The sequence below is a fragment of the Aythya marila genome, assembly GCF_965140915.1.
Source record: "Aythya marila genome assembly, chromosome: 3".
Taxonomy (NCBI): Eukaryota; Metazoa; Chordata; class Aves; order Anseriformes; family Anatidae; genus Aythya; species Aythya marila.
In genome coordinates this window covers 63,739,270-63,767,118 of record NC_139044.1, presented here as the reverse complement: position 1 = coordinate 63,767,118, position 27,849 = coordinate 63,739,270, and the positions used below count along the sequence as shown (strand labels likewise).

Here is a 27,849-nt window from a genome sequence, read left to right as displayed (position 1 = left end):
TGAAAAGCGTAGAATGAAAAAACATACAAACAAACAAAAACTAAATCTGACCCAGTTCTGCTCTCTCCTCCATCAGAAATGGATACTGAAGTACAGAAGTTTATTTCCTGTTTCAGGGACGGGACTGTGAAAGAGAAATTTGCCTTTGTGAATTAAGCCATGGTCATATTGATTCATTTCATCCTGTTGGTATTGAACATTGTGTTTTAGTTGAAAGCTTACAAGATGCTAGATTTCCATGGGGAGGCTGCTGAAGAAGTGATCCAAAAATAATGTAAATTGAAAGTGCTTGGTTTAATGTAGTTTCCTGTTTGTTTGCGTGTTTGTCTTAAACAAAACAGAACAAACCAAAACATTCTTTTGGACTAAATGTCAGCAGAAGATTCATTAGGGTGACAGTGACACCACTGGCTGTGAACTGCAGGGGTGTGGGGAGATAGGAGCTTCTGGCTCAATTGCTGTCTGAAGGCAGCAATAAGCCCGTCAGTATCAACAGCTGGATTGTTGGTGATACTGTTGCAGTGCCTACCTGTTCTAGAGGAAGCCTGGCCCGTGATAGGAATCTGATGTTCATGCTTGGAGCTAGTTTGATGTTACTTTTGATTAATCTCATCTGTAAGGGGTTAGGGCTTCAACAACAGATTTTTGAGGTTGGTTCTGTGTACAATAATAGACAATTTTTACCCCTGGACTTTGGGCTTCTGCAAAAATAGTCTTCATGGATCTGAGTTCATTTCGTATTGCGTTGTCAGCATAGCTGTGATTTTCTTTGACAGTTATATCAGTGGGGAAGAGAAGAATGAGATTAGGTATGAAAAATTGCTTTGTTCTCTGGAGCTTCTAGAAAAGATCTTTGAAGCTGTACTGTGAAATCTCTAGCACATCTGCAGATGATTTATACTAATAAAGAATAACCAGTGAAATGGTGTTGGAGAAAATAACACTGGAGGAAAAAAAGCACAAAAAATCAATTGACTGAGGAGACAGAATATTCAGTACTGAGTCATCTTCCCTAATCAGTAGAAAAAATGAATTATATGACTAAGAAAGAATCACCTCAAAGAGAACAGTTAAATTATGTACCATTTTGCTGGACGGATCAGAATACTCTAAATAACCTGCCAGTAATGAAGTATGTGATTTTACAACAAATGAAATTCGCCATATGGGGAAAAAAAGTCTCAGTTAAATGTACTGCTTTACTCTTTTGTACATTAACAGACTGTCTAAGTGGCTTTTATTTCTATATTTTTAAAATTGGTAATAAAATTTACTCCACATACGCAAAGCATTGAAGGACCTACTATCAAACTGAAGCCTTGAGGAGAGGGAAGGATGGGGAAGGAGTGTGGACAGGCATGGGGATGCAATCTGAGGGCATGATTTTGGGCTTAGGGGTTGGAGGTGTTTCCCAGCTTCTACTTCATGCTTTGGAGCACCAGGATGCCCTGCTGCTGTGCAGGGGACTTCTAGACATATCAGTGTCTTCCCTGCCTTCCTCTGTTCCTTCCCTTTGCTTTCTTGGTTGCTCCCTGTTCACCTTTTCTGCTTCCCAGGCCTGGGGCTTCTGCTTGACTCTGCTTTTAGCAGGAGTGAGGTGAGCCAAGAGCAGAGGCAGCTTCTTCTGGGGTGTGGGGAGCACCTTAGCAAGCAACACCTTGGCAACCACTTGTTTGAAGAGTTGGGCTTTGGTTCTTCAGAGTAAAAGCTCTGCTGTATTGTGAGGAAAATGGGTGTTGCAACACTACTGCCCCACAGATTTATGGTGGATGTGTAAAGGGGTGAATGCAACTTTAAAGAAAGACATTTCACCTCTGTGGTAGGTGTATCATTCAACGGCTTGCATACCATAGCAAAGTGGTGTCTGAATGCTGCGCAAATAGCCAACGTCTCTGCCAGTGTCTCTGCTGGGAGCTGCCATTGCTAGCGACAACACAGGATTGTGCATGTATTCTTCATTTGCACAATGTGTTCTTTACATAGGGCTTTGCCTTTGTTTCATAAAGTCAATAATGCAAATGCATGAGAATAAAGGTGAGGCCAGACCTTGGTCCCCTGAAGTGCTTGGGAGATTGTCTTTCCTAACAGCTAAGACCTACTTCCTGTTTTATTTTCTTTTCATAGTAGTTTTCAAAATACTTTTCACATGCGCAAAACTAACAATTTATTGTTTTTAAGTGATTAAATTTCAGTGGCAAAAGTTGAGGAAATACGTTGCATAAATAAAAAGAGGAAGGACTCATTTCTAAGTGCAGCCATATTGTTATTTAGAGGAGGAAAATAAAGGGCATTCTTCTTCCCTGCTGCATGCTGCTCCTCTCTTCTCAAATGGCAGAGGGTGTGACAAAGGTTGGGCTTTGTGCAATCAATACAGAAGTCTTCACTGTGGTTTTTTTTTTTTTTTTTCCACACAGCAAGAGAGACAGAAACTGTGTAATATCATTTTAGGAAAAAAAATAATAATTTGAATTTATGATCTGGGCCTGAGGCGATTGAGCTCTATGTTTAATCTATGCTAGGAGGCATTAAGTAGACCAGAATGCCTCTTTTCTCTCTCCAACATCCCAAAGCACCTGCAAACATAGAAATTAAAAGATGAGTTCAGTTGAAGAAGAAGGGTTCTGAATATGAGAACTTGCACTTTTTTTTTCCTCCTTTTTTAATTTCTTAATCTTTAGACAGGTTTGCATAGCTTGCTGAAATGTATTCTGTCCCCACAAAATCAGGATTGTTTGATTTCATTATTCTTTAATCTTTGTGTATGTATCTGTTCAGTCTCTGAAATATAATTGTGTCATCTTTGCAAACTACGAGTACTGAAAACATCATTTTCCTTAAGCTAGAGTTTAGATGCTCATTCAGAAACAACAGTTAACAACAAAAATGTGATTTTTAGAACTAAAATTTAAAACAGATTATCAATTAACTTAAAAATTAATTAAAAAAAAAAAAGGAAAAGAAATTGGTACTTTATATGTTCAAGCTAACTTTGAATCTGAAGCTCACATGTTAAAACCCACAGTTCAGCAGCTGCAGAGTTTGTTTGCTTTTTTGGGATTCATTGGCTTTTTAAAAAACAAACAAACAAACAACAACAAAAAAAACCATGCTTTTAGCCCTGATCAAGTGATGTAACTCAAAAGAGTAAGACAAGAATCCTAGTTCATCTCATATACCAGTGACAAGACTGATTATGAAGTTCTGCTAGAATAATTGTAACAACTTCTATTAGATTATACCTGTATAAAACCATCAAGGTCACAAAGATTTGGAGAAATGTAAGTATGTTTCATAGGTGTGATAGAGGATATAGCTAAAATTGTGGAATCACTGCTGACATTGATGAGGAAGAGAAGGAAGAAGCCTGTGGGGCTTTGAAAATCTGTAAGTAGTGATTGAGGTTATATGGCTGGTGAATAGCAAAGACATCCTTTTTCTTATAAGCTGGAGAATTTGCTGCAGAATTCACCCAGCAGACCATAAGCATGCTGTCTTTTTCCCATATGACCATTTGTAGAGGCCCTTTTGAAGTGAAATCTTGCTGCAGCCTCTGTGTTTAAAACACCCGCGATGGCCAGGCTGCAGAGGACACTGTGCATGAGTCTGGCCCTTTCACACCTCCTTCTATGCATTACAGGGAGCACAGGACTTGCATTCCAATGTGTAACTGGAGTCTCCCTATGGGCAAAATTTAAGTTAAGAGCAAGGAAATATCCTTCCACATTGAGCATCAGCAGGTTCCTAGTCAGGGCACACCTGTTCCTACATGTTCAAGAGTGCAGGATAAAACAGGAATCTAGTTTTAAACTAAAAAAAAAGTTGTGTCTTAGTTTAAGTCTAGTGACTTAAACTAAACAGGAACAGGTCTTACTCTGTTAACATGGAATGTTAACATTTAATCAGGAACAACTGCATGTGAAGGCTGCAGCAATCCTCAGCTTGCAAATCAGATGTTTTGCTATGAGCTGCCATGTCTGGTCTCTTTACCACTGCTAAATAGAAACAAATAGTTAGATATGTAATACCAATGTCATTATTTCAGGACTGTGTGCCACTGCATTTTCTACTTTGCATGCCATTTGTTACTTCCACTTAAGTAACACACAGTGCTCTACAGCCCTAGAAGCTTACAACCTTGCTCTGCTATATCATGGCACCTAACCTTCATGGACTTAGCGTTGCCTGCCCTGCTGTGTTAACCAAAACATTAGATTATTTTGATATCCCATCAGTCACTTAATTCCTTTGTGATTCTGGGGAGAAATAGGGTAAATTTTAATTCTGTATTAAAAATGAAGTGCAGGAATTCAGTAAATCTATGCTGGACTATAAAATTAGTCTGAATTTGCCACATCATGCAATTATATCTTTTAGTCTTATCATAAGCTCAATGTCTATTTGCTGCTGTACAATACCAACTCCTGCAGAAATACGTTTCAGTTTTCTTTTCTTGATTTTTTCAAAAGGTAGGCTGTGCACATTTCTGATGTTTGGTAATTGCTAAGGATACTAAAAGAAGATAATAAGTGATAAGGGACAATCAAAAAAAGGAAAATGGAAATGGTCATATTTTAAAGTCCCCACTGCAAGTAAATATAGACCTGTTATTAACTTTTCTGTCTGCCCATCATTCATAATGAGTGTTTTTTTTTTTGTTGGTTTTTTTTTTTTTTTTTTGAAATGAGTTTTTCAGATGTGAACTATTTGTTTGGAGCTGTGTAAGCGTCCAAAGTAATCTGCTTGCTCTGGAGAGGAAGAAAGCAATCCATTCTAGGGAGTACTTTTTTAGGACTGAGATTGTCTTTCTATTTTTGTCACAAAGTTATCACCTTCAGTGCACTTCAGACCTGAAGGGGATCATCTGGACAGAGGAAAAAATGGTTGTTCTTTTATTAATAAAACACAATGTATTATGTTTGTGCCTGTGCCTATCCTTGTTGCTGCACAGACACATTCCACTTAAAGTCATAAAAAACTTATTAATATTTTTATTCTCACCACAATAACCAATAGTGTTCAAAGGCATTCGTATCTGGCTATTGTGCATTTACAAAAGTTGCATTGCTAGGACAGCACACATACTTGTTTTCTGTGATAAGTGAGCAATATTAACATATCAGGGCAGAAACAGATTAAAAATATGTATAGTGTCAAGGTCCCTTCCAACTCAGAATCATATTCTATGATTCTATGAGTCTATGATTCTGTCTTACGTTTCAGTTATTTTTTTCCTCTTGCTAGAATTCTGAGCTAGGTGCTAAGTAGTGCATAATATAGGTATAGTAATTTTATGTTATTATTTTCAATTTGAAATAATGAATAAGCATAATTTTGACAAACTTACAAAAGTTATGTAGTAAAAGATAACCCTCTAGGAGTCTTATACTCCTTGCTGCCTCAGTACACGCACGGCATTAATTTATGTTATTATAACTCTTACAGCACAGTGGCAGAAATTCAGAACAAAACAAAATGATTTGTAATTCAGGGACAAACAAAAGTTATTTTCTGCCTATTTGTAGACTAGCTCTATTCATTTGGCTCCTGGAGCAACTAACAGCTTCCTAAAATCTTAAGCTTTATGTGCTTTCTACATCACTTTCTACAAAATATTCAAATGTATGCATGGTTTTCCGCCACAAAGATTATTTACATTAGATAGGTTCATCCATGTTTCCATGAAAACAAATGCCAAACCTCCCACTGAATTTATGTATCAAATCTTGCATTAAAAATAGACATGGGTTCAGCTATTCCCACTGGGCTTTTGTAGGCTGAAGTTAAAAGGTGAAATCTTGTCCTTGATGATGTGAATGGCCTGAATCTTAGTTTAATTGGACCATGAATTGACAAAAAGTATTCTGCTTATTATCTCATATTAATTTCTATGACAGCTAATTGTGATGTTACAAAGCAGAATGATTTCAGGTAAGATACCAAGATGAGAGAGATTTCTAAGCACCATAGATAATAATTTATTTTAAATATATCCTGTAATGGAAGAAAATGAATGGTAAAAAAATCAGTGATGCTCAGAAGTTTTTCACAACTTGCTATTAAAAGGAGTCAGTATTTTTATTGGGTAAGGACCAAAACTAGAATAAACATTATTGATTTCTTCATCATTTTTAGCATAATTATAATGAATTTTACATGTGCCGCTTTGCTATACTAAATTTTGATCAATGTACAGAACACTGATTGCTACAGGATCATGGTTTCTTTTTCTGTTTTGATCCCAAATGCATTGTCCACTGTCACAGAAGAAGTGAACTTAATCAGACATGACTTGACTTTACATCTGCGCAGGAGGTTATCTCTTGTAAAAGGGTAGACTTGTGAATGAAACCTTTGTCTTCAGCTTCCTTGTAATCCTGCAGTACAGTTGAGCCTGTTAGCTCAGTTGGAATAATGTGCTGATTTTCTGAAGATGAAAAAGAATTTTAACCCCTTACCCCTTTTTAAGTTTTCCATTCTGTACTTCCTTAGATTTCATGTTACCTGCCTTGGTTTTAGCAGCCCTTATTTCAGTCTATCACCTCCCATGGCTAAATATAAAAAATGATATGCTGCTCTCCTTGAAGGAGAATATTCAAGAAATGCAATCCCAGTGAGAGTGCTGTTCTGTAGCAGCAGGGATTCTTTTTTCCTGTCATTTTCTTAATTCAGTCTCTGTTTCAAATCTTTATCAGCACCTGTCCTTTTAAGGAAACAGATTAACACGTCTGAGGGTAGATGGAGGACTGACTTGGTGTGAACGTACCCTTCTGTGCTTTTACAATACATGCAGTTATGAACAGGGATACCACATGCTTTGACATTCTTATTGCCTCCAACTGCTTGCTTAACTTTGTGCATGCTGATTTTAGTTCCCCTTGAAACATATCATGCATAAAGTGCATGCATATATTTGAAAATACTATTTTTAGGAAAGGGAGAATGTGAGGCCATTGCATGAAATGTTGGATCATTCGGGCAGTACTGGAGAGGGGCTATCTGCTAGGAAACAATGGACATATAGAAGGAGTAAATACTTGGTTTAATAAAATGATAACAGTATTTTGAAATATTACAGAGTACATTGCTGTTGCTAAAATATATTGATGACTGTCTGACTAGGTTAGAGATAAAAGCAATAGACATGCATTTCGTCTGTTTGCTCTCATTTAATTTCATCATAGTGAGTCACATAGGCATCAAGATTTATATGTGTCTGATAAGTAGTTGGGATAGAGTGTGCTAATGATGGTTGTAATGCTTTCTGGAATTCTATTTCTTCTGACTTTGGTTGACATTGTGACTCTAAATACTGCAGAGTCTGTAAATTAGAAAGTGCAAGAAAGAAGGGGCGAGAACCTGCCTCAGAATTCACACCATATTCATCAATATTTAGTCATCCATAGGTTGATTTTTCTTCTGTGTCGCTGGACAGCCAGAATGCATGATTCTCCTCAGGGAAATTTATCATGAGAAGTTCAGGCAAAGTAGGGCATAAAACATTTTATTTGTGTGTGTGTGTGTACATAAGGAACTTCTTACATTTACCTTTCAATTCAAAGAAAATCTTTTTCATCAGTGATCAGTGCCAAATGAAGGGAATTGGCTGAGTCTTACTGTTTCACATGGGACAACTGTCTCTTGCACAATCTGTTTATGTTGATGGCCCTAGTACTGACATGACAGCTGCTGGGAAAGCTGCTGTCTCTACTGCCACTGTTGTTGACATCATTGCGAAGTCTTACAGGAAAGTTGCAGTGAATTTTACTCTGGTTGAAAAAAAGACCCGTAGGAAAACAAGGCAAACATTTACAGTCTATCCTATGGGTTTTCTCTTGCCATCATATAGTTTTGGAAGGTCTTAACTAGAAGTATTGCGATTTTCAGCTCTGAAAGTAACTGCAGCATAAATTAATAGGAGAATCCAGAATACTGCAAAGTATTTATACATATCTTACTGTCTTCATTGATATGACTTGTCTGTCTGCTGCTGTTGCAGCAGTGGTTCTTGGTGGAACTCCTCCAGGACATGAACAAAGGCAGGAGTGACAGTATTACAGCCAGAAAAAACATGGAAAAAGTTGTCTACAGGCAATTTCTGCAGCTTTTAATAAGTAGCAAGAGCAGAAATAGCACATAAAATCCATAAAAGCCCCTTCCCTATCTACTCTCTTACTTTAACAACCCTTTCCTGAAATCCACTAAAAAACAGATGCAAATGTTTCTTTGACATGCCTATATGTTATGTATATCCCACAGTTGACAAGACTCTTTTTCACTTTATCATTTCATATGTGTTTTTGTGGAGGTGTACAGGAGTTGTCTCTTCCATTTCATTCTATTGGTTGATTAGATAGTATTCTCTAATGTAGAGATATTTTCCTTTGAGTAGCTTAAGTTCCTCTGCAGCTGCACAGTTTTTACCAAAGACAATTGTTGCTGTTTAGTACTTTAATGCCCACAGAATTCAACCAGACTCAAAGAGAAGTATCAACTGATTCTGAGGTGCTACTGTCTATATGCTCAATGGGAATGTATGCTCATTTGCTCCTGTTGTTCATTATTTTTCCACAGAAGCCTGAGAAAACAAGAGAAAGGAAGTGAGTTGTCTGTTGCGATAAAGCTGTTAAGTGACTATGCAGTGAATGGATCCCAAATACAAGTTTTGACTTAGTATTCTTGTTACTGAACAATGCTACTTCTAAATAATTCTATTCTACTAAGCATACTACTTAGGTTGCAAAACGGGCCAAATGCTTACTGTAGTTAGAACAGTAGCAACATGAAATCTCAAAATAAAATAAAGCATGGATTTTGTCCACTTCTGCTTTATCGTTCTGCATTGATTGGAACAGAGGTTAAAAAACAAAAAAACAAAACAACAACAACAACAACAACAAACAAACAAAAAACAAACAAACAACAACAAAAAAAAACGCCAATTCATTCAGGCTATCCTGTACCTCATTGTCACTAACCTAAGCTGAAACAAAGTAGTATGTCCATATTTTTGCAGCTCCTTCTGTGAGATCTGCTTTTATAGTTTGATGTATATTATTACCAAAAGGATACAAAAATCAATACTTGAATAAATTAATTTAAAGAACCATCAGTATTCGGAATTTTGCTCACATTTAAACATGTGCAACCAGCTGGAACAAAGGATGAAAGCATGACTAAACTTCTCTTTTTAGGTAATTTTTGTGATGTGATCGACGGATGTTATACATCTGGTGCTATTGTCTACTCCGCCACTTCAGAGTAAGGGCCTGTGATGAAGACAGATGCAGTGAAAAAGTATGTTGTGTCACCTAGAGAAGGAGTAGTCAATTAAAATTGACAGATAGGTTCAGTGGACTGAGTGCTATGAAGTTAGGCTGAAGAAGATGAGGCAGCAAGATGCTGGAGAGTCTGGAAAAGCTTATCTCTCTACTCTGTGAAGAACAATAAATGTTCTTTGACTTAAAAATGAGAAACTAGAAGAGATAGGATGAATTATCATGATAATGAGTTACTGTGGTCATCTTCTTTCAGTGAATAGGTACCTAAAGGGAGAATTTACCCAAATTTATTGAAAATATGAAATAATTTTCTTTAGAGATGCAGAGAATAAATAAGAAGACTTATAATGAGAAGGTTTAACCTGGTTTTGATGCCAAATGAAAGTCAAGGAGATAATGCAGATGTATGAGGTAGCAAATATTATGTTATTCTTTTATACTGAAAAATTGCTTTTTTGCATTCCAGTGAAATATTTGAGCACAGTTACATCCCTAATAAAGTTAACCTAAAAATACCCACAGAATTAGGGTACCTCACCAGAAATTTTAGGAAGAAAAAGCAATAGAAGTTTCCATCACCTGTTTGACCTTCATGAGAACAGCAGTTCAATCAATCTTCTGAGTTGAACAGAACTGGTATAAAACTTGAGCAGGAGGCATAAATTTTTCTGCATATGCAAAGAGCTGCATGTAAATGGATTATAAAACTGTCAAATCTTTAGCTGAACGATATAGACAGATATAACACTAAAAGTCAACCCTTTTGTCAAGTTTTTTGTTACTGGATTTCATTCACTAGTAAGACCACATAAGCCCTACATAATCTTCTTATATTGTGAGTCTGTCTGAGTTTTTTTTTCTTTGACCCATGTTCATTTTCTCATTTGAAAGAGATGCTTCATTTTTATTTTTTATACTGGAGGGAGCTTCCCATCTACCAGGATGACTTGGCATTTGTTGTCTTCATTCTTAAGTTTTGTTATTGTTGTTGTCATTTTAAGCAGAACACATGAACTCTATATTTCTACGCAAAATCTTTCAGTCTACCAACCAGTTAGAGAATGTTACAAAGAGAAAAGGAATAATTTATTTTCATATGTCAGTGGACATAAATAAAAATGCTATGTGCTTAAGCACTGTCAGAAACAATTTATACTAAGTTTTAGGACAATTACTAAAAGATCGATGAGACTGTGGGCTTTGCTGCCAAAGGATGTTGTAGAAACATCATCATGGAAAAGGTCAAGAATCTGTATTTCTAAATTGTACAGCAGGAGCCCTTAATTCTGTAAACAAGCTATGGCTGACGGAAAATTTTATATCAGCTTCACTACAAATAAAAAACAGAGGATGTAAGTGAATTCGGTATTAAAAAAAAAATAAAATAATAATAATCAGTAGAGCTACTCCAGAATTACCTATTTTCACATTAAATTCCATTTCTTTTTCTACTAGCTCCCGTTTTCAGACTTTGATGAAACAGATTTTTATTTATTTATTTATATTTTTTTAATTGCTAATCCACAATATGGGCTATGTTCGGGGCTGAAGTAGGATGTGTGAAAATCCAGTGCTAAGTATTGTTTCCTTGAAACCTCAGATACTTGGAAGGTCTACATTCAGAGGACAGGGAAGATAGTATGTTGGTTTAAGTCCATCCAAAGCTTCTTGTTGGAAACCTTACTGAGGGAAAATCATTATGTATTATGATTTTTTATGCATTATGCAGTAATGCTTGGGCTCAGGCTTGCAGATATGTACACTGAAGTCACCCTGCGTGACTCTGTATTCACCCTGTGTGACGCTGACATCAAATGTATGGGTACACTTAGTCAAAACCGAGAGGTTTGAGGAAGGTTTCAGGGAGATTTGTATTCCTTTTACATCTTAAACCCCCTTTCTCTGGAAGGCATTTTGTTTTATTTTGGCAAAGTTATCAGTAACTATCAGATATATTAAAAAGCTGCAGGTTAACTGCAGAGGAGAGTTTGGACCACATATGAACTTTTTGCAACAAAGGAACCGAAAGGGCATAACAGTGCACACAAGTCTCTTAAGGTCTTAACAGAAGATTTAATAGCTGGCACCCTTTGCAGTGCAAGTAATAGAATGCTAATTAGGGATTCCCAAATCTCCCAGAAGTATCCATAATTAATGCTTATTGTAGCTTCATGCATATACTGGCAGAAAGCCCAATATAAGGCTTTTGCATCTGCTATTTTTGCAATGTCATATGTAAGCTCATTCCAAAGTCTGAAGAAAGGTGAATATAAAAAGAAAAGTAGATTTATTTATTTATTTATTATTCCTCCCCCCCCCCCCCCCCCCTTTTTTTTTTTTAAATTATTTTAAGTAGCTATTGGTACTAGATAAAGTCTTTAATAAGTGTTCTGGGGTCAGTAATGACCAAGAATGTTCACTTATTCTTAGCTTCACACCTGAAAAAAGTATTTGCTACTTCTACCATTCATGTTTGAACAAGTAATAGGACAGCAGAGAAGGTTATATCATTCAAATATGTTCTTAAGGCATGCACATGTGTACATACATGCACATAAACACAGATGCACACGTCATTCGTGTAGAATTAAGATTCTTCAAATGTGTTCTATCTATACTAGTGCTGTAATGCAGTAGATTGCCAGTTAATGTTTGCATTCATGCCAAACTAATTTTCATCATCTTCCATATAAATGTCATAATAGCCTAGCATAATCATAAACAACTTAACTTCACTATTTTATCTTGAATTTTGATAACTAGTTACAGTACACCAGTTCTCTACTCTAAGGCTCAAATATGCCAGCCTCAGCTTGATATCTCATCCCCTGTAGGCATACATTACTCATTTCAGTTCAGTCAGTGAGACTTTGTGTGACAAGCTATAAAAAGCTGTTCAACACTATGTGTATGGATCTATCTGGTGCTTGACAGAGGCAGTTCTGATATAGAGTTGTGGATAATCTACTGTTCCTATTTCTCATCACTAACCAACTATCATAGGATGCCACATAAATTGCTTGTGAAAGCAGGAGATACTTTGTAAAGCTGTGCAGATGGGTACCCTCTGAGGATTAATGGTAATTCATGTGATTGGGTGCTTTCTGTGTTGTCATGCTAGGAAAAGTAACTGAAAGTTGGATTTGTTTTGAAGATTTCCCCCTGGAGAGCCATTCCACTGACCATTTGCAAGAGGCTGATGTTATTTTCCTAAACATTGTCTAGTTTTGTTTCAGGTGGTGTATAGTATATGTGGCATCACAGAAGACCTATACTCTTTTGGGCCTTCATCTCAGTACCTGGCAGGATAGCCCTTCTCAGACTGGACTACACAAATGTGTTTAGGCAGCTCAGAATCAAGCCTTGGGTCTCCATAGCAAGAGCTCATTGCATGTGTAAACACTAACATATACACTGAAATTTAGGTGTTAAATCTTAACAATGAAGAAATCACATCCTGTATACTTAGTCTGTGGCTGGTTGTCAGCTAGCCTGTGGACATTAAGGGATTATTTTGGGCAAATTCAGCTCTAAAATATCCCGTTTCTATATCACATTACCACAATTTCTGTTAATATTTCTTTCCCAACAGCCTTTCTTTCCTCCCCAAGTCCACAAGGCAGACTCAGGATGCCCAGGTCCCAGTCTGACTTTGAATTTAAATCCAGTGTCAGATCTGGCCAAGCTTTTTCCTTTGTGTAGCTTTCCGGTTGCAGTCTAAGAGGAGACCCATGTGAGATCAGTAGGTCTGTTGGACTAATGTGTTGGCTGCTGATAAGGAGCAATGCTATGAAGTGGAAATGATAATGTGTAATGGAAATTCATCTGGCTGAGCAATTAGAAAAAGTTGTGAAGAGAAGGGGAGGAGCTGAGCCTTGAGTGAAGACTGCATGCCTGTTTTGTTTCATACTGCTCAGCCCAATTTCTCTACTCCTAGCGGACCTCCAAAGCCACTCTACTCTGAATTTTTTCCAACTTTTTTTTTTTTTATTAAATTAATTTGAATTAAGGTTTATTTGTATTCAAATGTTTAACATTAAAACAAAACAAAACAAAAACATTAATATTTAACCCAGAAAATTGCAATTATGGAGAAGGACAGTGGTACTAGAGGACCAGCCTGCTTTTGGGTAATGTAGCAGAACTGAAGACAGAACTGTATTAGAGTCCAGAGAGATATCAAGGAATGCTTTCGATCAGTGACAATACCTGCTGTCCCCTGAGATATGTTTTATTTCTTCCTTGGCAGTCCATCCTTTTGAGAATAAAAAAAATGATTTTTGAATAGAGCTGCCTAATTGAAATCTTCAAATTCCATCCTAAGTGGAAAAATGAGTTCTGCCATGGGCTGTGAGGACAGTTCCCCAGAGTGAGAGTGTTTCTTCTGGGATCTGCACGTAGTATGTGAAAACAAACTGAACAAACTGGGCTCCATTACCTGTAACTGGACTTGATATAAATTTTTGCCCCTCCTTTGGGATGAGGCATAAATGCTGACAAAACCCAGCATTTTCCTTTCTCTGTCTTTCTTCCTTTCTTTATTTCTTTCTTCCTTTCTTTCTTTCTGATTGTGACTATAACAACTTGCTTCTATCATCATTTCTCTTTTGGTATCTTGATTTTGCTCTTTTATCAAAGAACTGTGCAGTTTCTTGAGCACTGAGAAACTAATATGTATAATTTTTTCTTTCTAACAAGTTACACAGAACTGTTTGAGTTGTTGTTTGCACAGGAAAAAAATAATTCTGAGATACAAATTGTTCACAGTTAGGACCCTGAGTCAATTCCAGGTATAAGATAATTCATATACTTATTCAAAATCAACAATTAAAGATTCTCCAAATAAATAATTATTTTTTCTCTTCATTATGGTAATGAAGATCAGTAGTAATGAAGATCATCTAGTAATAAGCATGAAACAATACGTGTGAATCTGTAGCGCAAAATAGTCCCAAAGGCCTTGGTAAATTAACTATTCATCTTGTGTTTTTGAAAGCCATGCAGAGTTCTCTACTGCTGCTGCATTTCTGTCATTATTACCCAGATTCAGTGTTGGTGTGGCTATATCTATGCAAGCTGCAGCTATGTGAGGCATTGTGTGTGGAAACATGCACTAAATATACTTTTTTACTAAGGAGTAAAACATGCTTTAACATCCAGGTAAATAGTCACCTGAATGAACTTTGGTAGTTTGAGAAAATATTTTGGCAAATTCACAAAAAGTTTGTCAGGGAAAACCAGGCAAAGAGCTGGAGATGGATTGCTAGATTGATCAGGGTTGCTAGTGCCTGCACTTGGACACAGGTCCCCTCTGCGTCTACCCTACACATAAGTAATGCTACTCAGTTCCCAGAAATGTGTAGAGAACTATGGCTGCACACAATTCCAGTGAACCTGGGCATTGTGTGTGCACAGAGCTGCTCTCTTAGGTTAAAGGATTAAATGTAATAGTACTGTACACTGAAATGGGAAGTGTGATAATCTCAGTTAAAGAGCTTGATTAAGTGGCAGAAGCAGCACAGAAATTCATACTATTTGCAGTGAAAAAAAGTATTTTATATGGTTAGATGAATATCCTCTTGTCTTGTATTACAAAAAGAAAGTTTATATTTTAATATTACTCCATGCTGGCTCCATAAAGCTTCTTCGGGTATCTTAGCTCCTTTGTTTTGCAGTGGTGTTTAATCACTTGCAGAAAATGCTTGTTGTATCACACACTCTTCAACCATGCACATTATCCCTTAATTATATACGACTAAGCCCCTCTTGACTATAAGACATGTTGTTTGTTCAAACGCACTTACAAATCCATTTTCTTATCAGTCCTTTGCTGAACATTTACACAATGGGGTACTGTTTAAATATGAAAATAAACCTTTTTTCAAAAAAAAAAAATTGTTTGACCCACCCACCTGTCCTCCATCTGTGATTGTTCTGTCTCCACAATCTGTTGTCTGCTTTTCCTCAGCATGTTCTTTATCTTTTTGGATGGCTGCTATCTGTGAGCTGCTTTATTGCCCCTCCCCATTTTTTCTGTGCTTAGTAGAAAGTGACATTTCCAAATCATAAGGATCTGCCAGGCAGATTTGATACACTCTGCTGTAAGACACAGTTCTGCTCCAAGCATGCAATTAGTAAAGACAACTTCATTCCACTATATCACAACTCATGTTGTACTATTTGGAATTAAAGCATTGTGTGAATCTGGGAAATTTCTCATAAAAACTTGTACCAGATAACTGTCAGAGAATTAGCTGCGTTTTTTCTTAACACCGACATACTGAAGCAAATAAAGAAAAAAGTTTCTCCACATTTTATTCCTTTTTATGCCTTTTTTTTTTTTTTTTAAATTCTTCATTAAAGGGGAGCTGTGTGTTTGTAATCTCTTAATACACTGATACTCTTATTTTAGATGAAGAGGTTAAATCAATTTTTATTTTGAAAGATTATAGCTAAATACTTACAGGGAGAGTTTAATGTGCACTGATAAAAATATTGCTGGCTTCTATGAACCTGGAAGGGAATCCATTCTTAAAGAAATTAGAGTGTATTTTGCTTCCTTTTTAGAAATATTTATATTTCTTCCTCCTCCAAGCCAAATGTAACTGGGGATAACAGTTACTTTGTTTGTATAAATGTTCCTCCATAGGCGTCACAGTGCATATGCATGCATATAGGCATGATAATTTTTTCTGAGTAAGACAGTCAACATTAAATGTTAGAATATCTGAGACCAGCATATGCAACTAAAGTTATTTTTAGATTCAGTAGCATGGTTGTGCAGAAGTGGAGTTTTTTGCTCTTGAGGTTTCTTAGAAACTGGTCTTTTGTTTGGATGGATTTGTCTGCTCTATAATGATAGCCTCGAGGAATGTGTTACAGAAACCTGTGAAAAATTTCTGCTGGATTCAGGCCTGCAATGGTAATGGTAGGTCACTGTCCAAAGGAAACAAAAATGTGTTATTAAGTTATTTTAATTTAATTTGAATTGGAAAGCTTATAGAGATGTCTCCTTCTGTTCTATTTTATGAATAAGCCCTCTAGATTTATTTCTTGCCAGCCAATTATTAAGCACCATTAGAGTTAAATTAAATTAAACATCTCAATCAAGTTGGTTGTGTCAAAGCTTCAAAAGATGTACAGCAACAAATCTATTTCCCCCACTTCCTTTACAGATAACTTTATCCTTAACCTTTATGTTCCGCCCAAAAACCTCAGTTATTTCATATGGGACAAAAAGGTTCTATGAAATGATTTCAGATTATTCTTAGGCCTTTATAGGAAATTATCCCATTACATTTGTAACTGGATAGTTGTTGTAAGACGGGATTTTGGGGCATCAGGAGGGAGTTCTCTGTGTGAGGAGGGGATTGATGGCATAAAGGCAGACAGAATGAGCAAACATAGCACTGTTTTCTCCCTGTAAGTACAAGAAACTACTCAGGTTGTATTTTTGCTAACTTTACATTTTATTAATACCTCAGTAAAGCATTGCTGCTGAAATAAGGGGCTCTATCATTTCTCAGCCCCTTGCTCCTGTGCTATGCCTTCACAGACATTTAGTGGCTATAGACTAAACTAGAATGAGGAGCCAATATAACAACATGAAGTTATTTTTATTGTATGTCAGAAGGGTTTGTAAAAAAGGCTGTAGTGACATATGAACTATCATGCTTATACAGTAAAGTATTTTTTATGTTTTGCATAACTATATTGCTATTGAGGAACTCTTTGCCAGTGTAGTTGCATCTACATTGTACTTTGGACATCCAGCCTTTGAGCAACTCAGAGTGTCTGAATGTATACACTTTTAGGAGTCAAGTGCTAAGTGAACTTCATCGACTCCTGCAAAGGAAAATTTGGCCTGAAAACCATCTGCTGAACAGAGCCACTACTGTTCCACCCACAATTGCCCATGGTTGGGATCAGGCAGACAGGCAGGTTTGCATGTCCTGGAAAGTTGTGGAGGGGCAGCCTGAAGGTAGTCTTGCTACATGCATCCTTGGGCTGTGGGATTTGTACATCAGGTAACGGCTCTAAAGGATGAGAGGCAAGTTGGAAGTTTCATCCATGTCTCTTTGATCAGACCTTGTAGATATGATGGACGAAATCTTAGTCCTGTTTCCAGTCTTCTGATAATTTAGAAGCACCTCTACCAAAAAAAAATAAAATAAAATAAAATAATAATAATAATAATAATAATTGTCACAAGTCTTCCCTTCACCAGCTACACCAGCTAATGTTTTTTCTCATGGAATTTTCAAAGCGTTGCTCCCAGAAAGGTAGAAAAAATGCAACTAGGGTCTTAGCAAATATTGTGGAATGGCTTTTGTGGGAACTGGTGAAAAATACTGTGACTTCTTGATCAGAAGAGTCCAGCAGCTAAACTGTCAAGACTATAACTTGGAGGCTTAATAGGCATTAAAGAACGCCGTGTCAGGGGACAACTCCACTGCTTCTTAAGAAAGGTTATTGTCTCATAGTTCCAGCAGTGCTGTGTAGTGATGTAGCTCTTTAGAGTGGGACAGTCTTTATTTTTTTCCTTTGAGTGAAGACAGTGACGCCAGAAGATTCTTAAACAATGGAGTTGTTTAAAAAAAATCAGGAAAAAGGGAAAAAAAAAATGCAGATCCTGCCTAGTAAGTACTACCTCATATTCTGTTGTACATACCTTTAATTTTTAATTTTTTATTTTTTTTTCTTTCCATGAAATCCTCTTTACTTCATTGGAAGTTTAGATGAGGTGACTGGGAATCCTGTTGGCTTTAAATTAAAGAATTTTTTGCAAATTATTTTCATTTTCCAAGTGATTTATCAATTATTGTGCCTTACTGAATTTTTGTTCTGAAAACAAGCAAGACTGAAACAAAAACTCAGAATTTCATTATTTTCATTACTGCTTGGAGCTCTTTATGATGTGTTTTGTTCTCTGTAGGAAACAACAGGGAACCTTCCCCAGGACGTCTTTGCAGTCAAAAAGCCTGAATGTAAATTAAGAAACTCAAATAATTAAATTGTGTATGTTCTGACAAGGTATGGTTATATAGATCCTGTCTGACGGCAGAGGAGTTGGGGGGTAACATTGCACTGCAAGAAGAGAATGGTGTATAAAGCAAGCTAGCTTGTAGACTATTAGGAATTGTTTGGTGTTTCATTGTTTGAGCTACACCCAAACAATTGGTAAGCTAAAAAGTTAAAGAAAAAGCTCATTTTCTCACCAGTATTTTTTTCCCTTTCTTATGACTGTTAGAATTGAATTTTATACAAGCTAAAAGACATTAACAGAGGTTTGTTACATTTTTCACATGATTGTTTCATACATCTGTTTAGAAATGAAAGTAGTAATTTCAGTGAAGTTTGCATAGCTGATTTCTTTTTATTGAAGTTTTCTGGTGATGCATGTAAGTGATGTGCTATTCCCCTAAGTTAATCATATAACTTTCCTATGAGAATACCCTTACTTCCATAGCATGTTTCAATAATAATTGCTATTCTTAGATTTGCTTAGAGTAGTAATTTTTAAAATTAAAAATCTTTACTTAGAGTAGTAATTTTAACCATGTTATTTTTAATGAAAATATTAATTCAAAAGTTCATAACTATATATTACCAAGTCAAAGATAAAAAAAAAAAAATCCCCCAAGTAAACAAAAAAAGACAACAAAAAAGAAAGATGAAGAAGTTATTAATAAAACAAGGTAATTTTTCCATTAATTCTCCAATTGGTTGAGAACCTTCTGATGAAGACGATTAAAATTTCTATTGCTGACCAAACTGCACATATGCATTCATTTTTATGATGAAATGTCCTGCAACGTGTGGAGTCTTTAGTCTCCCAATCCGCAGAACTGGTTGAGCTGTCACTTAACTCAGTGCAAAAGCTACTTAAGCACCTTGCAAGACTAATCTTAGGGGTGGGCATGGAGGAAGAAAAAGAGGGGAAAAAAAAAAAAGAGAGAAAAGAATGAAAAGGAAAGCCAAGGTATCATCCTTTCATTTCTCTAACCCACCTTTTACATTTGAATTCTGTGTTCCATAATGGAGTTCCAATCTGTCTGTGGTTTTGTATGTTTGTATCTCTCAAGTTAATTTTCCCAAAATGTGGAGTGGCTTTGTATTTTTGTTTTCCAGGAAAGTTAATGAGAGGCAAATACTCAAATCCTTGCAAACTCTGAAAATGTAGAGAAACATTGTGTCACAGCCTCAGTACACAATGTTCAATATAGCTACCCACTTATTAATTCTGATCAAAACTGCATTACAGTTTCTTTAGTTGCCAAATGTAGTCTTTTATATACTTAGAATCTCTACATTCTAAATAATTTTGCTGTTACAGTATAGTGAGATTGGGTATTCTTTGATTTGTGGACTATGTACTTCAGCCTGATTGCTTTGTCCTTGTGTGTAAATTAGCCAACAAACTGCCATAGAGTAGTTCTTTGTGCCTATAAAATTTCTTTGCAACTAGGTAGGTTAAATAGGCGTACGTGATGACATACTCAGTAATTTTTTGAAGCAGATTTGTAGGGAGGTAGAGGATTCATTTCATCTGGTGAAAAAAGTGTGGGTAAGTTACTATTACATAGCAAGCATCCTATTTTGGGATCTTTATTGTGTGAATAGAAGTATGGGAACATCTCTCAGAAGACATTAGCAGGACTTTAGACAACAAGGGCATGTTAGGCTTGGGGAATGAATACAAGGTCTGTGAGATTCCTGACAGGCAACAGCAAACATTCAGTGGATGATGGTATGCAGCCACAGGACAGCCCTATTTAGATATGTCATTCACACTATAGCTGAGGCACCATTAAGAGTCTTGAGTTTACTCTGGCTAAACCATACAACATAACTCCTTGGTTCAAACATGAATAATCTTTAGATGCTATTGCAGTTTAAAAATCAAGCTAAAATAAACATCTTTTTCAGCTAGACATTTATCATTGCATAGTAGTTAGACAAATAAAATACTACAGTCTGAGATCCTTATAAAACAATATATATTAGGTGCCAGAGAAGGCATAACAGATGCCATCTCTGACTATAAAAGTAATTTACAGTTTCAAACATAGTCATGACTTGAATGTACACAAATTATTGGAAAAGGGGATCAGAGGTTATAAAGTCTGCTTTTGTAACTGGATTTCTTATGTCTACTATTTCACATTGAAATCCACATTTGGGAATTATTTTATAATGGTCTGCTTTCAGTTTATCTAAACTTTTCAGATATGTTGGCTTAAAGGACCTGTGGCTGATATTGTGATCTATCAGCCGAGTATGTCATAAGAGAGTAATACCCACCAAACGTTTCTCTTTCAAAATTTTTTTTGATACTGTGGAATATTAAGCATTTTGCATTTCTGGTGTCTCCCATGCCAAATTGTCATATGTTTGTAGCAGGTTAATACAAATCTTGCTATAATCACTACCCCATGTTGTTTTCATCCTCCTTGTCTGCTGCTCATTTTCATTGTGAAAAACCCTAATATATCAGTGACAGGAGGTCTGGATTTGTGGCTGACTGTTATAATTACTCCCACTGAGGCATTGTCAATAGGATTAAAATGAAGATTCCGGACCTGTCCATCGTAGATGAGGTCAGCAACACTAGCAGTGGGAGTACTGTTTCTGCAAGCTGTGCTTTCAGTCCTGAGTTATGGAACCATAGACATTAATATGAAGCAAATATTTGAAAGCTCCAGTGGAGAAAGACCAGCCTTTTTTCTGCATTAGCTAAAATATCCATCTGTAATAAATAATCTAACAGCATCCATCTATGTCCTGACTATACATGTATGTATATTAATTTTCAAATGTATCAGAGCCCCAGAGAGTTTCAATTACAGAACAATCCATTTTGCATTTTATAAATAATAAAGTCTTTGCAGCTGCATAACTTCATCCAGGAAACATCTGCACAAACTCCTTGTGTATACATATTTTCTGTGAAAAGGGGGGTTAGCTGAATTGTCTTTAATGTTCACAGGCATGGAAAGGGTATAACTGTAGGGAGTTGATTAAGATAACACAAAACAAATCACAAGAATGGAAGTTTATAACCACACAGTTATAAAACAGACTCTAGCCTATAAGAAAAAATGCAGTGTGTAGGACCACTTATACATATAGTCAACTTATTCAGCTGAACAGGAGGAATGCCTGAGCTCTCCTGAAGTGTGCAGTCATTTTGCCATGGTTCTGGGTAGGACAAGGGGAGAACCCCAACTTCGTAAGTTGTTGAAACTCTGTGATTACATCTTTGCCATCCTTTGATGTTGACTTTGAAAATTTTATCAGGTTTAAAACTTTAGTTTTGCCTTCTTCTGTGTGCATAAAACTATGGCATATAGGCCACTAGAATTTACTTATGACAGCAAACGCAGTGAGTGGTGAGCAAACCAGAATAAACAGACAAGCTATCAATCTCATCATCAGCGTCATCTTTATTTTTCTCCTGTTGTGCCAGTCTACTTTTTGTAATGGTATCAAACAGTAATTAGTGCAGTCACCTCCTTGCAACTCATTATGTTTCCTTATTTTCATGTAAACTAAAAAATTATAGTCAAAAGCCATGTACAATCAAATGTCTAAAATGCTGAAACGATTTTATGCCCTTAAAGTCTTATGTTGATATGCAAACTGCAAGCCTTGCACTTCTCTTACAAATTGAGATTTCTTTATTTGTTTGTAGTATTGTTGTAGCAAATAAGTTTCTTGATTAATGTGACATTACAACTGTTTACTATTTCTCCTTTGTTTATAGAAACACCAGTTGTTACATGACATTCTTAACCCTTACCGTATTTCCATCATCCCTCCCAATTTAAGTCCCCTAGCTCTCCTAGAAGCAAAATGAATCTCCATAGTGTTTATAGTGAATAGGTTACATTAAAAATGAGCAATATTTAACATGTCTTTTTTTTTTTCCTTTTTCCTGTCCCACAAGTGGGACTCCAGAATGCTGCTTGCTGCTCTCCACAGCTGCCTTTATTCTCTCTTCTTGGGAATTTGTTGGATTTTTTAAAATTTTATTTTATAAACATGAAAAGAAAAATATACATATTTAATCTCTGCCAGGCCACTAAGGCATGTGATGAGCTCACAGCAGAGAAGTTGCTATTTTTCTACATAAGCTGCAGTCAGCACCTCTAGTTACAATGGCTAATGCCTTGGTATGCCACAGAGGTGGCATCATAGTTCTCAGTAGTGTGTGTTTACATCTCAGTATTTACTTGTGGTTTTGCACTATTCCATTATTTACAGTATTTATATAAGTCCTTAAATGACTCCAAAACACTTTATCTCAAAATGTTTGTGATTACACTGACTGCAATGGCATATGCTAAATGCATCTTTGAACGGGTATCCTGCACTGGCACTGCAACCTTGCCTAGACAGATCCTGCTGTCACAATACACCACTGTTACAGCTGAGTGCAACTTGATGTAGAAGAAAGCACTTTGGTAGAAGCCAAGAAATGTTGTTAGTATCATCTTCACTAGGATCTTTCATCATATGCAGACATAATAGTGTAGGTCTTTATCTAACGCTTTTACACAAGAAAGTTTAAATATGAAATGACAATGCTCTGTTCAGTTTCAAACTTCAACTCTGCGGTGAAGGAGTCTCCTTCTCCATCTGGGGGCATTTCATGTAATCTTTGTATTTCATGGTGGAACTCTGCCAGCTTCTGAACAGAAGAAATCTCTTTGCTTTGTAGAGAAGGTGGGAAGATTTGCTCTGAGGAGCATCCATGGCTGTCACAGGCAAATAAAGAAGTCTAAGATGCTGCGTAGTCCTGAGAGGTGATCAGTCCCTAGCAGCTGTGGGGCTAAGATAGTAAGAAAAAATTGTGACTTGTCTGAGGTACAACTCCCTCTTCGATGTATTGTTAGTTTTGTAATACATGGGGAAATAATTAGCAGCTACATTTTGAAGACTGTTTTACATTAGACCAGTAGGTTTTATTCTGCCTCTGTGCTGTCAGTAAAGTGTGACTGCTTATGGTTTGAAACCATTTCCTGGAATGGGTAAGACTTTGCAGCAGGTGTTTGAACAAAATAGGAGCTTCAGCTGGGGAAAGCTGTAAATTACCAGCTGAAAATGACACATCATGCTGAATGGAAGAAAATTTTGTGCTGGCATTCGTTCCCTTTTCCCTCACACACCTTTTCCAGTACCCCAGAAGCCCTTCAGTAACAAAACCACTCCTGGATCTTACCTTGCTTGGGTGAGAAGGATTGTGGCTACACCTCCACAGTTCTGCCTCACCAGGTACACGACAGCATATCTCCCATCATTGCTTGATTTACAAGATAGACTCTTTATAGGGAAGAAGTGCTGCTGCTGAGCGCTCTCCTGCACCACTGAATTGAAATGTTAAAATGAATCGTATGAAGTCATATACAACTTGAGTTACCTCAAGTTTTTCCATTAGATACTTTTCTGAAACAGTACACACCTTTTATTTTTAGATTGATTTTCTTTAATTTGCATGTACAAAATTCCAAGTAATGTTTGCCTAATTATTACTATTCTTTTTACAATTAACATTTGTTTAATGTTGCTCATGGAGGTAGTGGTGGATATTATACCACCTATCCTTATAATCTTAAAAATATTATGTAAAGAATTAAATTGGGTCAAATTAAGTGGATTTAAAATAGATTAGAGCAAACCAATATATTAAAATTATTTATAATATCAAAAAAATCACCATGAGAATTTGGCAAAATAGGACAAAAGGAAAAAAAAATAAAGTTACAAAAAAGATTTTAGAGGAGTTCTTTCCAACCTTTGATCTATAATAGATCCCCGGCAAGTCATCACACCTTGGTCAGTGGTCCATGCAACAGACTGTCTTGGTAAAATTTTCAGTTGTAAAGGCAAGGACAATAATATATGTTGATATGATATACATTAAAAACAGGTGAAGATTCATCCCACCCTCATTTATGAGCAATAGAAGTAGTCTACTACTAGGCTGAATATTTGTTTGTGATAAATTTCAACTTGTGAAGCAAAATGGGAAAATAATTTAGTTTTATTCCTCTAATGAGTGCTTTTAATTATGATGTATACTCTTGCATACACTCCTTTCTAATGAGCTATAAAGTTTCTTAAATGCTTTTTAAAAGCACTCTTTCTACTGTTAACAATTTCAGTGCTGGAGTACTGGAGGATAATGGAATCATAGCATGGTTCGACTGCCTAAACCTGCCGCCTCTGGTGTGCTTTGTGGGAGAATAAATGGCTTTCGGTCATGCAAACTAGTTGCAGACATTCAAATCCTTTGAACTCTAATAAGAGATGCACACTTACTTTAAATAGTAAGTGACTAAGCATATAAATGTCTTGATCAAGCCATAAAAAAAAAAAAAAAAAAAAAAAAAAGGTGGGGGGTTCTATCTACGTTTTGTTATTTCTGTCTGAAATCTCTATTTTACTCTGTGTCTTTGCTTTGCAATGTTCCCTGCTGAGAAGGACAGACTGGAAACACAGTAGGGATCTTTGCCTTTTAAGTTGCTCTTTGCTTTTGCAGAGGGCTGTGTGCTGTAAGACCCAGTGTATTTGTCCAGTGTTTTGCTTGGCATGAGAGGAGCCTGACTATTTAAGAAAGGCAGGAAACTATTATTTGGTAATTTTAGCTACATTTCAATTGCAAGTACTGAAAGAGCAGATGGAAGTTTAAATATATGTCTTCAGGTACATGAATACAAATCAGTTCAGCTTTTGTGCTTTTTGTCTCTGACTGGGAAATTTTGAAACTATCTTGAATGAAGGAGCAAAAGGCTAATTCTGAGTTAAGTTTGCCACAATTATAATTTCACTGGTTATGTTTATCTGAAGTGCTTCTCTAAGATTCTTTGTCTCCTTTTCTTAACGTTATATGTAACAGCTACTCTGGTAGAATCAAACCATAGCATGCTTTACAAGCAGAGCCTGATTTTTTCTAATGCAAACCCATGCCCCTTTGTCAAAGTCAAGGGATACATGCTTTGCATGCTAATTTTCTCTGCCAGGTAATTTAGCTTCCATTTACTGTTGTTTTTTTTCAGCATGACAAAGTAAATGATATGGCAATTTCTGTCCTTTAGACATGTTTTTTCTTTAGAAAGGCAATATATTTATAGAGAGTAGTACAGAGTCAGAATTTCCTTTTATCTTAGAATGGTGTGATCCAGTGTTGTTTACACTAATTCATCAATTTTATCTATTATCTTACCTCCAAGTTTTTCTCTCAGTTTCATAAGATTCAACAGATTAACTAGAATCATGTGGCCACAACTGTGCTGTGAGTCTAGTCCAAATACTACTAAAGTAAAAGACACTCTTCATCGAATTCAGTGAGATTTAGATAAAGCTCATTGTTTTCTTGCTCTTTCTGTCACTGCAGTACCCAAAAACTGAAATAACTGCTCTAAATATCAGTGTCTTCAGATACTTTGCATTTCTGTTCTGAGAAAACATTCAAGCAAATATGAATATAACCAAAGTAAATTCTCTCTCTCTGAATTCAGAATGAGTATTTAACTAGCTTTAATATTTTGATATGCAATGCTAAGTGTTACCCACAGTCCATTTTCTTTACATATAGGTGAAGGCTTAGAAGAAGGTTAGACTGCCTATGAGGGATGGAAAAAAAAAAAAAGAACTTCAATAAAATAATATGGTTGAAAAAGTTTCTGTTTTATTAGAAAGTTCTGGAGGACTTTTGTGATCAGTTTTTCATGTCAGCAGTGTTTGTAAGTGTGCCCATAATCTCAATGCTGAAATGAAGTCTTAATCTGTTCCCAGTTTGAACATTGTGTGATGTCCATTTCCTTCTTTGTTCTCCCCTAATGCCCACGTAGTTAAGCACTTCTGAAGCTGGCTTTCTAAGTTGCATTCCTCTGCTTGAGAGTGTTGTTATAGGCATGTTTCTGCTTTGGGAAGTGTGACAATAGCTGATAAAAAAATGTTTCTAACTATAAGTTTTGGAACACATCACATTTTTACTTTCATGGGTTCACAGCCCACAACACAAAATATGAAATGATCTGGCATGCATATTTCCAGTTATCCACCTTCTAATTTTTCCTTGGAGGTTTTGTTAAATCTGGAACTATCTGTGAAACTGGCAAAAAAAATAATGTGATTGTGCAGTTTATGATGTCTGCCCTCCCACTCTTTCTGCTTGTTCTATACCAGCGTTGCCTGTCCAACAAGTGTTCACACCTCATTCTTTCCTGGGGATCAGGGTTTGCTAGTCGTTTACAGCTTCTTTGGGTTTCTCAGATCAGGGTAGAGTAACCTTTGCTCCATTAATTCCAAATTAGCTGGTTCAGATACCAGAAATATTTTAGTAGCCTTAAATAAGAGCTTCTTCAGACATTTTTCCCTTGTGTTTCAATAATGTGTTTCAATAATTTCAATAATGTTGAGTACATTATTGTACTCTTCTTTGGTGAAAAATTATGCCTGTTATATTTCTGTGGCCTTCTGTGTTAAAACACTGTGCTGCTAACTGCTGAGGTTAGCATATGCTTGCATTCATAAAAATGCCACAAAATCATTAATAGCACCAACTGAAGAAAAAGAAATTCTGAATTCTTGACTTTGCCACTGTAATAGAGTGGGTAGTTTAGGTGTTCTCAGCAGCATGTACTGCATATGACAGGGACAGAAAAAAAATCAGAATAGTGGTCTGTGCAAATCTAAATCTTGATTTGTTTTGTTCCACCTTAGCTTGTGGCCGTGGGTTCTACAAATCATCTTCACAAGATCTGCAGTGCTCCCGCTGCCCTACTCACAGCTTTTCTGACAAGGAAGGATCTTCAAGATGCGACTGTGAAGATAGCTATTACAGAGCACCTTCTGATCCACCATATGTCGCATGCACAAGTGAGTCAGTCATGAATTTAATAGTGAAGGACGTTGCTTAACCAACCAGGTGCAGCCATTTGTAGCTGGTAGTTTTGGTTGACTTTTCCTATATTTGAAAGGTACATTTACTACAGTAAATGAAATTGAAAGGCAGAGGGAAAAAAAAAGAAAAAAAAAGTTGACAGTGAGTATGGAATCAGTATAAATGTAGTTTTCACATTTGCTTGATATAACATTGGAAAACATTACATGTTGGCTAAACGTGTAACTCATTGTAATAGCATACAGACATAGTTTTCCCATGGCTTTAAAATTGTTGTAGACAATACGCTTTATGTGATATAATACCAAAAAAGAGTAACATGAAAAGTAACCTGTGCGGATTTGAGCTTTGATTGAACTGTAATTGGATCTGGCTTAACCTTCCAACTGGAAATAGACTAGCCCGCACAGATTGGTGGTTCAAATAGTGGAAGTCTCCTAAATCCAAAGCAGCGCCAAATATCTATAAATCATATCAGAGCTCATAACAAAGAAATAGATGAAGTTGATTCTGTTTTTTTAGAAGAAAGGAAAAAATCCTACACTAGGAAAACTATAAAAAGCAACCTTTAAGGTACATTAACCAATCTTTTTAATTGCACAGAAGAGAAACATCTCAAGTCAGTACAGTAAATACACAGACAATTGTTAGCCTGATGCC

The 27,849-nt window shown here is 36.3% G+C and overlaps 1 protein-coding gene across 5 annotated transcripts in view; it reads left to right on the top strand.

Annotated features, from left to right (window-relative positions):
• EPHA7 (EPH receptor A7) overlaps window positions 1–27,849 on the top strand; it is a 162,835-nt gene that overhangs the window by 29,360 nt on the left and 105,626 nt on the right. For all 5 annotated transcript variants that reach the window (XM_082757667.1, XM_082757665.1, XM_082757669.1 and 2 more), the window contains exon 4: window positions 27,009–27,164. In XM_082757667.1, coding sequence (XP_082613793.1) covers window positions 27,009–27,164 — 156 coding nt within the window. The remainder of the gene's footprint in view (window positions 1–27,008; window positions 27,165–27,849) is intronic.